This window comes from Heteronotia binoei, chromosome 15 (genome assembly GCF_032191835.1).
Source record: "Heteronotia binoei isolate CCM8104 ecotype False Entrance Well chromosome 15, APGP_CSIRO_Hbin_v1, whole genome shotgun sequence".
NCBI lineage: Eukaryota > Metazoa > Chordata > Lepidosauria > Squamata > Gekkonidae > Heteronotia > Heteronotia binoei.
Window position 1 is genome coordinate 3,520,002 of NC_083237.1, and position 18,185 is coordinate 3,538,186.

Consider the following 18,185-nt stretch of genomic DNA (forward strand, 5'->3'; position numbering starts at 1 on the left):
TCCCAACCACAAGGTGTAGAGCAGGGGTGTCGAACTCATTTGCTTTGAGGGCCATAAATGAGACCTGATTGGGCCAGGCCATGTATGTACCAATTTAAGATTAGGTAGCAGAGAGATAAACTTTATAAAGGACGCAGACAAACACAATTCAATATTGTTTTTTTTTTAAAAAAAAACTTAAAACATGCTTAAAATGTTAGCACTCATTGGTCTTAAAGGCGCTTTCTTTGTATTTCTCCCATGGGATCCGGGGGACGGGACAAAGGACGCTCTGGCTCTTTCCTTCCTTCTCCAGGGGACTGGGGTGTGTGTGTGGAGCCTCAGCCAATAGAAGGGAGAGAGGCTTAGCTCAGTAGCTCTGCTGTGCGATTGAGAGAGCCTGGAAAAACAAGCTCTACCTCCCCCCTCCCTCCCCAAGGGAGGAGCCTCAGCCAATGGAGAAAATAGAGGCTTTGCTCTGTTGCTCCTGTGCAACTGAGCAAACCTTGCAAAACAAGCTGTGATGAGGGAGAAGGAAGCAAATAGCAGCCAGTTGCTCGAGGGCCTGATAGGAGCCCTCCGGGGGCCTGATTCAGCCCCCAAACTGCATGTTTGACACCCCTGGACACTGCAGAGTGACAGCTGAAAAGGGGATGTAGGATCTCCAGGTGCGGCCAGAGAGCTCCCAGAATGACAACCTGTCTCCAGGTGACAGAGATCAGTAGCCCTGGAGAAAATGGCTGCTGTAGAGGGCGGGGTCTAGGGCCTCACCTCCCTGCTAAGCTCCACCTCCCGAATCAGCAGGAATTCCCCAGTCCGGAGCTGGCAACCCTAACTGGGGGGTGAGCTAAATTCGCATGAGCAACCCATTGGTGGCTGTTAGCCATGAGGGATAAATAGACCCTCCATACTCAGTGGCAGTGTATCTCCATGGCGGAAGGATGGCTCATTCCCTGCTGGTGGGTTTCCTGGAGAGCCAGTTTGGTGCAGTGGTTAATCTAGGAGAGCCGAGTTTGATTCCCCACTCCTCCACATGCACCCGCTGGAGTGACCTTGGGTCAGTCACAAGTTCTTCCAGAGTTGTTCTCTCGAGAGCAGTTCTCTCAAGAGCTCTCCCAGTCCCCCTACTTCATAGGGAGGGTGTCTGTGGTGGAGAGGGGAAGGGAAAGGAGGTTGTAAGCTGCTCTGAGACTCCAAGCAAGGAATGTGGTATAAATCCAATCTCTTCTTCTTTGTTCGGAAACTGGACGGTGGACTAGATGGCTGCACGTGGGTTCTGATCCGAAACATCATTTCCCCATGACCTGACATGTTGAAAGCTGTGATTCTCAGGGGCTTGGGAGCCACCGGTGGCTCTTCCAAATGACGTCTTGAGAACCACCTGTGGCTCTTTGAGTATTGTTCCCTCAAGTGGCACCTGCCCTACGTTCCCGGAAAGTCCCTGGTAGGACTTGTGACTGGCAGGTGGCAGCCACCTTGGCTCACCTGTGAGCATCTCTGAAGGAGGTGTTGTAGGCCTCGTGAGACCAAGGAAGGAAGTCAGCATGGCTCTTTTGGCTCACGGTGTGACTGTGGCGTTCCCAGTCCAGAATGCCCCTGGCCTGGCTTGCTGCTCCTCCCACTCCCCCTTCTGCTCCGTGGGCCACAACTTCTGGTTGGGAAACTCCTGGCGATTTGGGGATGGAGTTCAGGCAGGGAGGGGTTTGGGGAAGAGGAGGGACCTCAGCGAGATATCATGCCCTGGAGTTCACCCTCCAAAGCAGCCGTTTCCTCCAGGGGAGCTGACATCGATTTAAAGTCCATTGTACTTCTGGGAGATCATAGAATCATAGAGTTGGAAGGGACCTCTAAGGTCATCTAGTCCAGGGGTGGCCAAACTGTGGCTCTTTCACACACATTGTGTGGCTCTCGAAACCCCCACTGAGCCGTTGGCCAGTGGCATGGAGAATGCATTTAAAATTGCTTTCCTTCTACCTCTACCTCTCTCCCATCTATTTGCTTTCCTGCCCGCCTGCAGTACTGCAGTCCTAAACTCTGCTCACGACCTGAGTTCGATCCCCGGCGGAAGCTGGGTTTTTAGGTAGCCGGCTCGAGGTTGACAGCCTTCCATCCTTCCGAGGTCGGTCAAAGGAGTCCCCAGCTTGCTGGGGGGAAAGCGTAGAGGACTGGGGAAGGCAATGGCAAACCGCCCCGTAAAAAGTCTGCCGTGAAAACGTGAAAGCAACATCACCCCAGAGTCGGAAACGACTGGTGCTTGCACAGGGGACCTTTCCTTTCCTGCCTGCCTTCCAGCTCTCAAACATCTGACATTCATGTCTTGCGGCTCTCAAACATCTGATGTTTATCCTATGTGGCTCTTACATTACCCCTGATCTAGTCCATCCTCCTGCACGATGCAGGAAATCCACAAATAGGCCAATGCCATGCTGGGAATTATTAGGAAGGGAATTGAAAACAAATCAGCCAGTATCATGATGCCCCTGTATAAATCGATGGTGCGGTCTCATTTGGAATACTGTGTACAATTCTGGTCACCGCACCTCAAAAAGGATATTATAGCACTGGAAAAAGTCCAGAAAAGGGCAACTAGAATGATTAAAGGTTTGGAACACCTTCCTTATGAAGAAAGGTTAAAACGCTTGGGGCTCATTAGCTTGGAGAAACGTTGACTGCGGGGTGACATGAGAGAGGTTTACAAGATTATGCATGGGTTGGAGAAAGTAGAGAAAGAAGTCCTTTTCTCCCTTTCTCACAGTACAAGAACTCGTGGGCATTCCATGAAATTGCTGAGCAGTCAGGTTAAAACAGATAAAAGGAAGTCCTTCTTCACCCAAAGGGGGATTTAACACGTGGAATTCACCTCTGGAGACATTACAGCCCCCCAGTTCCCCTCCCTGCCCGAAGCCCACCCCTGAACCTTTAATGGAAGGGGGGGCCACCTCCGGCCAGGGACCCAGCTAGAGTCACCAGGTCTGTGTTCCTGGGCGGGGTTTGGGGAGGGGGGGCACAGCAGGGCCCAATGCCACAGAGTCCCCCCTTCCAAGCAGCCGTTTTCTCCAGGGCAGCTGATCTCTGCCGTTGTAAAAGGGGGAAAGGGGGGGGGGGTCTCCAGGCCCCACCTGGAGGCTGGCAACTGCAGCCCCACCTCCTCCGTCCCATGCCATCCAACATGGAAGTAAAAACCTAAGCCAAGCGTCAGCTTTTCAGTCTGGGGCTCCAACCTCTTCCGGCCGTGTCGCCTCTCCCCCCCCCCCACCCCGTTTTTTGGGGGTTTTTTTGCTCTTTGTTTCGAAGGCGTTCCGCTTCTCTTTTGTTCTTGGGGCGCTCCGTTGCTTCCCCCGCATTGGCCTCCAGAGGGCGCTCCTGGGCTTCTCCAGCGCCTGCCTGGCTCTCCACCGGTCGGGGTTTTTTTTTATCCTTGCAGTTTCTCCTAAGTAACTTCCGAAAAAGCCGGGAAATATTTGCCGTCGGGGCCAAAGGAGATCTCGAGAGCGGCGGGCGAGCTCTCTGCAACTTCTGGCGTGCTGGAGAAGCCCAGACGGCTCAGCCGTTTGCCCGCTGTTGGAACAATGTGGGCCGGTCCCTTCCAGTTAAGGCGGTGACGTGGCTTTTTTTTAGGGTGGGGGGGGGTTTGCAGTGGGAGCAACTTTCTTTTGCAGTGGGAGCAGCTTTGCTTTGCATTTGCTGGAAGGAGAGGGTGCGGGGTTGCCACCTCCCGGTTTGGGAATTGGCCATGATTTGTGGTGCAGCTTGGAGAGGGGGGCCTTAGAAGAATAGAATGTCATAGAGTCCACCCTGGGCTTGCCAACCTCCAGGTGAACAAAGCAGGAGTCAAGACCAACCCATTTTGATCTAAAAGACGAAAGCTGGCGTTCTCAATAAAAATGGGTCGGCCTTAAAGGTGCCCTTGACTCCTGCTTTGTTCAGCTGCTTCAGACCAACACGGCTGCCCGCTTGGATCTAGCCACTGCCTACCAGCTCTGTATGGCTCTGCTCAGCTATGCATGGCTTTGCTCACTGCGCGGGGTTCCTCGTCTGATGAAGTGGGCTTAAGAGCACACGAAAGCTCAAGCTCTCAATAAAATGGGTTGGTCTTAAAGGTGCCACTTGACTTCTGCTTTGTTCAGCTGCTTCAGACCAACACGGCTGCCCGCTTGGATCGACCTCCAGGTAGGGCCTGGTGAGCTTCTGGGATCACAGCTGGTCTCCAGACAAGAGGGGTAGGTTCTCTTGCAGGAAATGGCTGCTTTGGACGCTGAACTCTCTGGCATTACGCCACGGCTGAGGGCCTCCCCCCCCCTTTTCTAGGAACCTTCTGCAGTCTCTAGGAATTTCCAAACCCAGAGTTGGGAACAGAGCCGGTGCGCGGGAGCAGGCAAAGTAGACTCTAGCCTAGGGGGCCTCCTGGCCTAGGGGGCACCGCTGGGCGCCCCCTCCCTGACGTGTGAGGCTGGCTCTGTCGCCTCATCCCCTCCCACCGCTAAGCTGCCTTCGACAAAGCGGAGCCCCCCTCTCCCCGATGTGCAGCTTGCCCACTCTCCTTCCTGGCGTGGCTGGCACACACTTCTTGTCACCGGTTTTTTATATCGCATTTTTTTTTTTGAAAAATTAAAAATCAGTACACTCAAAATGTGAAAAGTCTCAAGTTTAACGCTCTTCATTTCCCCTATATATTTTTTTAAATAATGGGGGGGTCGCTAGTGGGTGACTTGCCCAGGGTGCCAGAAAGCCTAGCGCCAGCCCTGGTTGGGGACCCCAGCCAGCTTCACCCTCCAACCTCGCCACTTTCTGCAGCACGACTGGTCTGGAGAGGTAGCTCCTGGAGGTCTCCGGGCCCCACCTGGAGGCTGGCAACCCCACGTGGAGCTCCTCCATTTCGCAGCTCGCTTGTAAAACCCGTTGCTGGTCTCCCCCTCTGCTCCAGTGGCGTTTTGTTGAGGTCTGCCTCCTTCTCAGAGGCTTTTAGATGGGCAAAAACAAAGGCTCACACCTAGAAATGCATTCTGTTCCCGCTGCTTCCGTTTACTCCTGACGTTCCCAGGAGCTGAGACTGATTCAGGGGCACCTCAAAAAAGGATGAAGGCCAGAAAGCAGAAACAGACCCATACGCATGGACAATGGATTGGGTCCACTTGCACGGAAGGTTTGAAGCAGCAGCCCTTTCTAGGTTTGGCCCCCCCTGTCCGTCTGCCGGGAAAGATCTTTCCCAGAACTTGGGACTGGCAAGTCTTTAGCTGGGGCTTTCTGCTCACATAGCTAGTTGTTGCTCTGTCGTGACTTCCATCCCCCTCGGTCCTTGTTCCAGGGTAGCCACGCTCACCCCACTTCATACCGTGGCTCAGCAGTAGAGCATCTGTTTGGCATGCAGAAGGTCCCAGGTTCAATCCCCAGCATCTCCAATTAAAAAGGGGCCAAACAGTGGGCGATCATAGAGCTGGAAGGCACCTCCAGGGCCATCTAGTCCAACCCCCTGCACAATGCAGGAAACTCACAAACACCTCCCCCTAATTTCACAGGATCTTCATTGCTATCAGATGGCCCTCTAGCCTCTGTTTAAAAACCTCCAAGGAAGGAGAGCCCATCACCTCCCAAGGAGGAAGCCTGTTCCACTGAGGAACCGCTCTAACGGTCAGGAAGTTCTTCCTAATGTTGAGCAAGAAACTCTTTTGATTTAATTTCAACCCATTGGTTCTGGTCCTACCTTCTGGGGCCACAGAAAACAATTTCACCCCATCCTCTGTATGACAGCCCTTCAAGTACTTGAAGGTGGTGATCCTATCACCTCTCAGCCGCCTCCTCTCCAGGCTAAACAAGCCCAGCTCCTTCAACCTTTCCTCATAGGACTTGGTCTCCAGACCCCTCGCCGTCCTATGAAGAAAGGTTGAAGGCGATGGGAAAGACCTCTGCTTGAGACCCTGGAGAGTGAAGAAGAAGAATTGCAGATTTATACCCCGCCCTTCTTATTTATTTATTTATTACTTTTCATTTATATCCCGCCCTCTCCGCAAGCGGACTCAGGGCGGCTTACAACATTCTCTCTGAATCAGAGACTCGATACAATCTCCTTTATCTTCCTCCCCCACAACAGACACCCTGTGAGGTGGGTGGGGCTGAGAGAGCTCTCCTAGAAGCTGCCTTTTCACTGACAGCTCTGTGAGAGCTCTGGCTGACCCAAGGCCATTCCGGCAGCTGCAAGTGGCGGAGTGGTGGAATAAAACCCGGTTCTCCCAGATAAGAGTCCGCACACTTCACTGCACCAAACCGGCTCTCACTACACCAAAGGGTCTGCCAGTCTGAGTAGTAAAGACTGACGCTGAGGGATGGAGGGTCTGATACGGTATCGGGTAGCTTCTTGCTTGCTTTATGTGTTGGTCGGGACTGCTCCTCATCTGCCCAGGGAAAGACAGCAATAGTGAGCTAGGGGATGCTTCAAGGGAAAATGATCCCGGTTACCCATCTAACCAAGGGACCCCCCAGAAACACCTCTGAGCCCCTGCCCTCAAATTTCTGGAGCCTGATTCAAAACCCAGTGTCCTGGCCTTAGGCACTTTGGTGTGGGGCTGGACTTCCTGGGAATGTGCCAGAGTAGCACCATCTGAGGCCATGTTGTATGCGTTCTGGGCATCTTTTCTTCGTCGAGCATGTTTCTAGTCCTCGTGACTGTAGAAATATTTCAAAAATAGCGTGGTCACCCTTCGCGGCACCTTGCAAGGTGGACTTCACTGGTCTGAGCAGCAGCTGCTCTTTGTCTGTCTGTCTGTCCATCTATCTATCTATCTTCCAACTTCTATCTTCCTTCTGTCACCTGTCTTCCATCTGTCTATCTGTCGGTCTGTCTATCTAGAGAGCCCCGTGGTGCAGAGTGGTAAAGCTGCAGTACTGCAGTCCTAAGCTCTGCTCATGACCTGAGTTCGATCCCAGCGGAAGCTGGGTTCAGGTAGCTGGCTCCAGGTCGACTCAACCTTCCACCCTTCCGAGGTCGGTAAGATGAGTCCCCAGCTTGCTGGGGGGGGGGGAAAGTGTAGAGGAGTGGGGAAGGCAATGGCAAAGCACCCTGTAAAAAAGTCTGCCCTGAAAATGTTGTGAAAGCAACATTGCCCCAGAGTCAGAAACGACTGGTGCTTGCACAGGGGACTTCCTTCTATCTATCTATCTATCTATCTATCTATCTATCTATCTATCTATCTATCTATCTATCTATCTATCTATCTATCTATCTATCTATCTATCTATCTATCTATCTATCATCTATCTATCTATCATCTCTCTCTGTCTGTCTGTCTGTCCGTCTGTCGTTGACTTTTAGCCCACCCTCCCCTGCAATACAAATTTTAAAAATTAACCATTATTAAAACCCAGTTGCAATAAAACAATATCCACAGAAATATCTGATTAGGAATTCCGCTAATCCGCCTCCATCTGCTCCCCTGTAGGTTCCCCATATGCTTGCAGGGGGATGAGGACTGATACTGGGGGGAACAGGCAGATGAAAGGCAATGCAGATGAGAACCATTCAGGGGGGGCCAATGCAAATAAGTCCCCGCCGCTTCAACCGTAGGCCTGGCAGAACTGCACTGGCCCTCAGAGAGAGCTTTCCACCAGGCTGGCTGTGGTTGAGGCTAAGCGAACATCTTTAGGGCCGAGGATCACTAGCAGATCTTGATCTATCAAACGCAATGCTCTTTGAGGGACGTACCAGGAGAGGCAGTCCCGAAGGTATGTTGGCCCCAGACTGAATCACAGTCAGTTTTATCTACTCAGGCTGGCAGCAGCTCTCCAGGGTCTCAGGCAAAGAAGTCTTTTGCATCACCTCCTGCCTGATCCTTTCAGCTGGAGATGCTGGGAATTGAACCTGGGACCTTCTGCATGCCAGGCAGAGGCTCTGCCACTGAGCCACGGCCCTTCTCCATTAGTCTCCAGGGTCTCAGGCTGAGGTCTTTCCCATCACCTCCTGCCTGGTCCTTTAACTGGAGATGCTGGAGATTGAACCTGGGACCTTCTGCATGCCAGGCAGATGCTCTGCCACTGAGCCAGGGTCTCAGGTCAGGGTCTTTCCCATCACCTCCCACCTGGTCCTTTTAACTGGAGATGCTGGGGATTGAACCTGGGACCTTCTGCATGCCAGGCAGATGCTCTGCCACTGAGCCAGGGTCTCAGGTCAGGGTCTTTCCCATCACCTCCCACCTGGTCCTTTTAACTGGAGATGCTGGGGATTGAACCTGGGACCTTCTGCATGCCAAGCAGAGGCTCTGCCACTAAGCCAGGGTCTCAGTTCAGGGTCTTTCCCATCACCTCCCGCCTGGTCCTTTTAACTGGAGATGCCGGGGATTGAACCTGGGACTTTCTGCATGCCAAACAGAGGCTCTGCCACTGAGCCACAGCCCCATGTATTGGTGCCGTGTGCCCCCTGAATCCTTAAGACCGTTTGTCCTGCTCTCTCTGGATTCCTGCCCACGAGTAGAAAAAAACAGGGATATTTCTGTGAATGAACTAAGAGCCATTAACTCTCTTAGTGTAATGCTGTCGATGCAGCTAATGTCCTGATATTGATTTGATATTTCTCTCTCTCTCTCTTTTTAAGTCTAATACGAACGGCCTCCATAATATCCTGTGGCAGAGTGTTCTGCCGGCGAATTGTTGCGCCCAGCAATTAAATAAACTGCCCTGCTTTCTGCTTGCTAAGTAAACAGGCCTTCAGGCAAAACAGGGCTGGAGACTGTAAGAAAAAGGGGACCGGACAGGTTCATGGAGGAGAGGTCCGTCAATGGCTACTAGCCATGGTGAGAGACGGGAACCTCCACATTCAGAGGCAGTCAACCACAGTGCCAGGAGGCAACATCAAGGGAAAGGCATCAGCCTCTCTGCTCTCTGTTGGCTCTCCAGAGGAACTGGTTGGCTACTGTGTGAGACAGGAGGCTGGATTAGATGGACCTTCACGGGTCTGACCCAGCAGGGCTCTTCTGAGGTTCTTCTCAGGGGGAGGCCTCAGCCTCTCTGCCCTGTTGTTGGCCCACCAGAGGAACTAGATGGCCACTGTGTGAGACCGGAGGTTGGACTACAGGGACCCTCACTGTCTGGTCCAGCAGGGCTCTTCTGAGGTTCTTCTCCGGGGAAGGCCTCGGGTCTGTTGCTGCTGTCCAGAGGAACTGGTTGGCCACTGTGTGGGACAGGATGCTGGACTGGATGGACTTCTGTCTAATCTAGCAGGGCTCTTCTTTTTATGTTCTTATGAAGGCCTTGGCCTCTATACTTTGTTGTTGGTCCTCCAGATGAAATGGTTGGCCAGCGTGTGGGACAGGATGCTGGACTAGATGGACCCTCACTGGTCTGATCCAGCAGGGCGCTTCTGAGGTTCTTCTCAGGAGAAGGCCTCGTCCTCTCTGCCCTGTTGTTGGCTGTCCAGAGGAACTGGTTGGCCACTGTGTGGGACAGGATGCTGGACTAGATGGACCCTAACTGGCCTGATCCAGCAGGGCTCTTTTTATGTTCTTATGAAGGCCTTGACTTCCATGCCCTGTTGTTGACCCTCCAGAGGAAGTGGTTGCCTCTCTGTGAGACAGGAGGCTGGACTAGATGGACCCTCACTGGTCTGATCCAGCAGGGCTCTTCTTTTTATGTTCTTATGAAGGCCTTGGCCTCTATCCTCTGCTGTTGGTCGTCCAGGGAAAGTGGTTGACCTCTGTATGAGGCTGGACTAGATGGACCCTCACTGACCTTATCCAGCAGGACTCTTCTGAGATTCTTCTCAGAGGAAGACCTCGGCCTCTGTGCCCTGATGTTGGACCTTGAGAGATACTGGTTGGCCTCTGTGTGAGACAGGAGGCTGGACTAGATGGGACTGTTGGTCTGATCCAGTATGGCTGTTCTTATGCTCCTAACATCAAGGGAAGGCCTCTGCCTCTCGTCTCTGTTGTTGGACCTCCAGGAGAACTGGTTGGTGTGAGACTCAGTTGCTCCCTGTAAGCTGCAGAGTCTTGTGAGCAGAAATTCTGGCATTGAAGTGGTTTAGAGGGAACAGAGAACGAAGGCTGGACTAGATGGACCACTTGTCTGATCCAGCAGGGCTCTTCTGATGTTTTAAGACCCGACATGAGAAGCATTGACTCGGTTAAGGAATCCACGGCCTTCACTTCGCAAGATTTGATCAAGGCTGTTAATTACAGGATGCCTTGGAGAGCCTTAATCCATTGGGTCGTCAGAAGTCAGAAACAACCTGAGGGCACATGAAGCACACGCCATTCACTGGAAAACCCCTTCCTCAATTTTCCTTTTATTATCAGTGATGCTTGGGCAGCCTGCGGTTATTCCATGTAGGAAAGCTCTCCACCGCACATGCTCAGGAACAGTCTTGCCTTTGAAATTATTTGCTTGGCCGAGAACAGAGCCATGCCCTGGTTGAAATCCAGACCTTAGACCAGGCCCCCAGCTGCTGCTGGGCTTCCTTTTAAAGGGGGATTTGGGGAACTTCTGGGGCAGTGGGAGAAAGCAAAGGCCTAGCACAGATGTGGCCAAACTGCGGCTCGGGAGTCACACATGGCTCTTGCACACATACTGTGTGAAATCTGAAATCTACTAGAGATAGGGCCTTCTCCGTAATGGCCCCTTCCTGGTGGAACCAGCTGCCGGAAGAGGTAAGGGCCCTGCGGGATCTCGCTCAATTCCGCAGGGCCTGTAAGACAGTCTTCTTCCGGCTGGCTTACAACTAACCGGCACTTGAAACTTGAAACTGAGTGTAGTTTTTATAAGATTGCTGTATGTTTTTAATGTTTTAACTATGTAAACTGTGTGAAATGTTTAAATTTTTATACTCTTATGTTAGATTTTATATGCTGTAAGCCGCCCTGAACCACCTGGTGGGAAGGGCGGGATACAAATTACAACTAAACTAAACTAAACTAAAACATACTGTGTGGGTCTTCAAGCCCCACCCCCCACCCCATCGGTCAGCTTGGAGAAGGCATTTCTGTCTTTAAATCACTTCTCTGAACCTGCTAGTGGCTTGGAAAAATGCTGTTAAAATTAAAGTTGCTTTCTTTCTATCTCCCCCTCCCCATCTATTTTCCTTCCTTCCTTCCTTCCTTCCTTCCTTCCTTCCTTCCTTCCTTCCTTCCTTCCTTCCTTCCTTCCTTCCTTCCTTCCTTCCTTCCTTCCTTCCTTCCTTCCTTCCTTCCCTTGAACAACTGACACTCATGTTTTGGGGGTCTCAAACATCTGGCATTTATTCTAAACAAATTTGGCCACCTCTAGCATCTGGAAGGCCCAGGTTCGAATCACCACTGCCATGGAAGCTTGCTGGATGACACAAACACTTCTCATAGCCTAACTTACAGGGTTGGTATGAGAATAAACTGGAGGAGAGGAGAAATATGGAAGCCAGTTTGGCTCCCTATTAGAAAGAAAAGTGGGGTATAAGAGTAATAATTAAATAGAGTCTGGGGTCAGGATAGCAAGAGGACTCTTCCCAGCAAAGTGCTCTTGAGATCACAAAAAAACCCCTTGTATTTCCCTTCTGTTATTGAACAAAATTCATCTGGTAGGAAAGTGTGTCAGCTTTTGATTCCCACAGGCCTTTTCCTCTGAAGAGTTCTGCCGCTCTCAGAGGCCTGCCCGCTCCTTCTCCACCCCCCCCCCCGGTGTCCATCAACACAATTAAAATGCAATTCTGGCAACCGTACATCTTGCCGAGAAGCTGTTTCGTTAATAATCTATAGCAGTTGTATTATGCAAAGCGCTGAGTTGATCCTGGTGGCTTCTGAAAACAACTTGCATCTGACATCATCGAAGTTTATCCATCAGGATTTGTGTAATGTTAATGGCTGCGGGACAGGCAGAAATCCCAAAGGTGCAGCTTTCTCTGGGCACAGATAGGCAGGGATACTGAACTCTGGCTTCTCGTGCAGCTGTTAAGGGGGTCTGAAGCTTTTAAGGGTCTGCAGCTGTTAAGAGGGTCTGAAAACACACAAACTCTTGACTGGGGCCACGTTCTCTTTAGGGCTAACCGGAAAGAGTTTGGAGTGGCTGGTTCCCCAGTCCCCCAAATTGTCTCTCTCGGAGAGCTGGCAGCAATCTGTTCTGCTGACACTACGGTGATGGACAGTCCATTTGGGTCCTTGCCATGTCTGGTTAATGACTGGGAGGTGGCACAGTGCCCCAGGAAATGGCCTGGCAGAGTTCCCCTAGGCAGGGGCTTGTGGAAGAAGAAGAAGAAGAGGAGAAGACGACTGCAGATTTATACCCCACCCTTCTCTCTGAATCAGAGACTCAGAGCGGCTTACAATCTCTTATATCAGGGGTGGCCAATGGTAGCTCTCCAGATACTTTTTTGCCTACAGCTCCCATCAGCCCCAGCCAGCATGGCCAATGGCTGGGGTTGATGGGAGTTGTAGGCAAAAAACATCTGGAGAGCTACCGTTGGCCACCCCTGGCCTATATCTTCTCTCCCCACAAAGGACACCCTGTGAGGTGGGTGGGGCTGAGAGAGCTCTCGCAGAAGCTGCCCTTTCAAGGACAGAGTCTCAGAGCGGCTCACAATCTCCTTTCCCTTCCTCCCCCACAATAGACACCCTGTGAGGTGGGTGGGGCTGAGAGAGCTCTCGCAGAAGCTGCCCTTTCAAGGACAGAGTCTCAGAGCGGCTTACAATCTCCTATATCTTCCTCCCCCACAACAGACACCCTGTGAGGTGGTTGGGGCTGAGAGAGCTCTCGCAGAAGCTGCCCTTTCAAGGACAGAATCTCAGAGCGGCTTACAATCTCCTATATCTTCTCCCCCCACAACAGACACCCTGTGAGGTGGGTGGGGCTGAGAGAGCTCTCGCAGAAGCTGCCCTTTCAAGGACAGAGTCTCAGAGCAGCTTACAATCTCCTATATCTTCCCCCCCCCCACAACAGACACACTGTGAGGTGGTTGGGGCTGAGAGAGCTCTCGCAGAAGCTGCCCTTTCAAGGACAACTCCTAGGAGAGCTATGGCTGACCCAAGGCCATTCCAGCAGCTTCAGGTGGAGGAGTGGGGAATGAAACCCGGTTCTCCCAGATAAGAGCGCGCACACTTCACCACTACCCCAAACTGGAAAGCGCCACTGGAGGTTTCTCCAGCCCCAGACCCACTGACCAGCCCATAGCATGACTCTTACATAGCCCCCTACACAGGAGAACTTCCCAGTGGGTCATGCCCGGGGGGGGGGGTTGGGGGGAGGGAGCAGGAACGCAGTCCCGGCTGGCTCGGTGTCAGGGGGTGTGGCCTAACATGCAAATAAGTTCCTGCTGGGCTTTTTCTACAACAAGCCCGATGTGCCCCAATGGTGATGTCAGGGATGTGTGGCCTAATATGCCAATGAGTCCCTGCTGGGTTTTTCCTTCCGAAAGAGCCCTGGTCACGCCGGCTGGAGTCAGCCCGCTGCCTCCCTTAAAGATGCCGGGATGTGGCCTCTGAAGAAGTTGCCTTCAGCCCCTCCCCTGCAGGGCCCCTCAGCCTCTCCAGTCCCCAATGCTGGGCTGCTCTCTTCCTTCTCTCCCGCGCCCCACCTGCTCCCCTTCTAGAAATAATGATGCCGACTCCCTTGTAAGCTCCGTGCCGTTTATCTGCCTCTGTTCATTGCACCTGGAGGGGGGGCGGGGGGAAGAGAGCAAGAGAGCAACATTTTTGTTTAGTTCCCCCCAAAGAAACCTCCCTGTTGCGCTTTCCTTGGTTTTTTTTTTTCTTTCTTTCTTGCTTTTCTTTCTTTCTTTCTTTTGGCATTCTCTCCCCAGGAAGGGGGTTGGGAGGCTGAGAAGGAGGAGGGGGGGGGAATCTTTCCTCTCTGGGAGGGGCAGTGCCCCCCTCCCGGCCGGCTCCCCGCCTCTCCTCCTTTGGGGCTGGAGAGCGCGTGTGTATGTTTGTGTTTTGTGTGTGTGCGCGCGGGTGCGCGCGCGCGCCTTCAATCCGGAGTCCGTATCTTCTTTCATCTCCTGACTCCGGCTCCCCGAACGCGTTGGGAGCGCGTCTTCTCTCCACGATTTCCCATTCACCGCTCCTCCTCTCCTCCCTTTTTCCTCTCTCTTTCTGCCTCTCTCTCTCAACAAAAATTTCTCTCCCCTCCTGATTTCCATTCTTTTGCCTTCCTCGCTGGAGTTATTCATTGCTCGGCTTTGCGAGGGGAGAGAGGGGGGGGGGGCAGGCACCAAAGCGCAAAAGCCGACCACAGAGGAGGACGCCGGAGAGCCAGCCAGCCAGCCAGCCAGCGAGGAGGGGTGGTGGGTTTTTGCATTGCATGGGTCGCCAATGAATTGCTGCTTTCCCCCCTCTCCCCTGCCTTGCAGCGCTCAGTTTCTGCGCCTCCAGGCCGCGCCCCCCCCGGGGAACCACACCGGCTGGAGGCGACGTGGATGACACTTCTCCCGGGCGCTCCGGGAGCGAGCGGGGTGGGGGGCTCTGCCCCTGCCCTTCCCTCCCTCCCTCTCCCCTCACTTGCAAGCACGTTCCCCGCTCCCCCCCCCAAAAGGGCAGGAGACATGCAGCTGCGCCCCCCCGCGCGAGACTCTCTCCATCTTCTTCTCCCGGGGATCTGGGCGCGCGCCTCAAACTTTCCGGATCGACCCCAAAGCACCTGGGAAAAGGATTTATAAAACTTTGTTGACCGCCCGGATCGAGCTTTAGCCGCCTCCACCCCGCCGCACCCCACCCCACCACCCCATCGCGGGTTCTCCTTGCAAGCCCCCTCCCCTCGCAAAAAACAACACCCCCCCCCCACCCCACTTCCCAGTGTTTTTACTCGCTGCTCCTTGGAATTGGTGCGTCCGGCTGTCCAAGAAGGGGAAACAAAGGCGAAGGCAGAAGCGAAGAGGGCCAAAAAGACTGAAGGGGGCTTGGACGCTTCCCCCCCAACACCGCCCCCGCCCCCGGCTGCGCCTCTCCTTCCAGCTCTTGCCACCCGGAGTTGGGTCTCCCCGGCGGGCAGTCATGGCTCTGGGGATCTCTTGGGTTGGATTCTACAGCGGACTCCTCTTCTCCTTACTGGAACTCTGGTTTATCGAAGGACTGAGCTTGGAGCCCATTTACTGGAACACCTCGAACAAAAAGTAAGTCTTTTGCAAGGTTTGGGGGGCGGGAGGCATCTTTCCTGCACGAGCCCCCGACACGGTGGAGGGAGGGGGGACCTCTTTTTATTTTCTCCCCCCCCCCCCCCCCCCAGCAAGTGACTTGGCAGATTCTTGGGAAGGAAAGAGAAAGAAGTGGGGCGGGAGAGGATTTAGGGAGCGAAGAATTTGAACGCCTTAACCAAAGAAAAATAATTCCTCCTGGATTCTCTCGTTGCAATTTTTTACAACAAACCAGAGAAGCGCCAGGGGAACTGGGGAGGGAGGGAGAGAGAGAGAGAGAGAGAATTCGCTGGTTTGAAATGGTCGGCCCGGACACTGGTGCTTTGGAGCCGAGGCCGGATCCAAGGGAAGCAGCCCAAAAGGAAACTCTTCGCCACAAAGAAGTCTAGCTTTGGACCAAGCGCTGAAAATTTAATACATTTCCTTTGTGCTTCCCCCCCCACCCCTTTTCTTTTGGTGCAAACTTTGGAAATGTTTCCTCCTTCCCTTTTGAATATGGAAGGGATACAGAAGGGGGAGGGTGGAAACTGGATGGGGAAGTTGATTTTTGGGTTTTGCATGGAAGAGCTGCCTTTCCAAAATAATAATATATATTTTTTTTAAATCCGGAATGCTGCTAGTGTGGATCCCGGGGTCTCTTGCTCCCCGGCCCCATTTTGCATTTGGGTTCCTTTTCCTTTCCACCCCCCCGCCCCCCAAAGTGTGACTCTCTCTGGAGAACCAGTTTAATGGGCGAGTGACCAGGTAGGGAATGCAGGCGGGGAGTGACTCTGCAAGGGGAAAGGCGTCGTGCCTTTTGGCTGTGACCCCTTTCCCAGCTCGCATGTAAAAGTGCAGTTCTGAGGATGTCTTAAAAGTTAGTTTGTGGCGCGGACGCCTTTGCTGCATTAGTTGGAAGTGGCCCTGTTGATTTCAGCGGAGTGCCCAGTGAGACATGGAAGCGAATACAGCTGCTGGAATTCTGCTCCCAGGTTCGCCTGGAGACGTTTTGGCAATCATTGAAAAGACCGTGGCCAATGACTTTGGAGAATGAAGCATGACATCTATGCGGGCTCTCTGGGTGTGTTTGCACGGCATCTCTCAAACTAGCCGCTGGGAAAGACCGATCCACAGGCAAAATTGTGGGACTGTTATCTAGCGTGTCAGGGCTGTGGTTTCCACTTTGTGTCTCGGGAGGGACTGGGCAGAGGGCAAGCTGAGATTCTGTGGGGCTCGTTGACTTTTTAAATCTTTGCGTGTTGCCTTCTCTCTCATTGATGCGATGAATAGTCCGCCTTTCTCTTGGGGAGACCCGAGGCGGATTACACGGTGTAAGTCAACACAAATCGGCAGGATGAGACGTCCAAGAACAATGCGGTGGGGTTTGGATGACAGAAACCTGAAAACAAGCAGAAATTTGAAACAGACCTCTTCCCTCTGCCTTCTTTTGTATATGTGGTTTTTTTTAAAAAAAATTAAATTTGAATGCACAAACCTTTTAGAGTATAACCCAGTGGGAGGTTCTCTTGTGCAAGCTGCGCTTGAAATGGATGGAAGTTGTGGAAGAAACTTCTTCGCTTTCCTTTTCTGAAATCTTAATGGGGGCGGATGTGCGTACAGACCCATTTTTCCAGATCAGAGCTTTAATAGGTCAAACTAAGAAGATTCCCCCCCCCACTCACCCCCCTCCTCGGCCTTTTCTTTAACTAGAGTTTGCATGCCTGGCCCTTTCCCCTTGTGGTGCTGGAGGTATTCTAGAGATGGGATGAGCCAGTCCAATCCTCTCTTCCTTACAGCCAGTCTTGCACATAGACACACACACACACACACACACACACAACACACACAGCTCTGCTCCAGCCCAGAAATGACTCCATCTGCTAACAATTGTGGTTAAACCCCCAATAACTTCTGAAATCTAAGCCCCCTTTACACATTTCTTTAAAGGCGAGGGAGAAAGGAGGCCGAACTGGAATAAATGTATTTGAGACTTGGGATCCAAGATTACATCATTTCTTTTTTCAAAAGCAGCGGTGGGGGGGAAAGGTTGCTAGCTTTTTGGGGAGCGGGGCTTGGTGTTAGTTGTTTGTCAGGAAATCTAGCACATAAAAAAAAAACCCTGTGATTCTTAAGTGCCACAATTTGTGCTCTTGTCGCCATGTGAGAGAGTGCTTCCTAGCAACAGAAATATATATTAGAGCTTAATAGGTCTATTTGCCTAAATCATGGTGTGTGTGAGAGAGAGTGCGTGTCTTTTCCTCTTTTCTTACCTTCCCTCCTCCCCTCCCTCCTTCCCTTCACCTGAACGATTTCCTTAAATTGCAGGGGGGGGGGGGGGTGCGTGTGAGATAATATTTCCAAACACTTATTTCCACCCCCATACTTCAATTGTGTGTAATAGAATAGAAGCAGAGCGACGGGCTCTCCCAATTAATATATAGATTTTTTTTTACTGATTAATTTGGTTGTAGAGTGAGACCTTTCTGGCTCCCCCCTTCCCCGTTCTCTTTACATGGTGCAGGGGACAGTAATGGGGGGGGGGGGAGGTGTGATCTGGGGTGCAATCCATGGGAGAGTTGTCTGGTACACACCCCACTGGAATGAAAAGGAAACGTGCCAAGCTGTACCCCTTGTACATGGCATCAGGGGGGGTGCCAGAGAACTTCCAGCGTAATTGTGCCCCCTCCCTAACATTATTTTGCACAGAGATCCCAGCAGGCATCCTTGCTGGTCTGAAGCAATAGAAGAAAGCAGTAGACAAGTGTACCTTTAAGACCAACTAAGTTTTATTCAGAATGTAAGCCTTCGTACGCTCCTAAGCACATTTGTCTGATGAAGTCTGCTTAAGAGCGTCCAAAAGCTTACATTCTGAATAAAACTTACGTAGCTGGTCTTAAAGGTGGACTTGTCTACTGCTTTCTTCTATTATCTTGCCCAAGTTTTTCTTGAATGTGAAATCTTGTTTTTTTCACAGCCTTCTTTGGGGGAGGGGGGTGGTGTCTAGGGACTGTGATATTGGAATCACATGTTGTGGGCAAAGTTGGAATGAGTGGGGGGGGGGGGGAGGGAAGCGTACCAGGTTTGAGTTGGTCTGTTTGGAGGAAGTGATGGGTCGGGTTGGAGGGTGCAAAAACCTTATTTGTGGGTCAGA

At 52.2% G+C, this 18,185-nt stretch overlaps 1 protein-coding gene across 2 annotated transcripts in view; it reads left to right on the plus strand.

The window, feature by feature from the left end:
* Nucleotides 1-18,185, plus strand: part of LOC132584231 (ephrin-B3-like) — a 154,410-nt gene that overhangs the window by 54,331 nt on the left and 81,894 nt on the right. The window contains exon 1 of one of the 2 annotated variants that reach the window (XM_060256048.1): nucleotides 14,901-15,034. The exons of the other annotated variant lie outside the window; for it this stretch is intronic. Coding sequence (XP_060112031.1) covers nucleotides 14,916-15,034 — 119 coding nt within the window. The 5' untranslated portion in view covers nucleotides 14,901-14,915. Of the gene's footprint in view, nucleotides 1-14,900; nucleotides 15,035-18,185 lie in introns of those variants that run through there. 2 annotated transcript variants of the gene reach the window in all.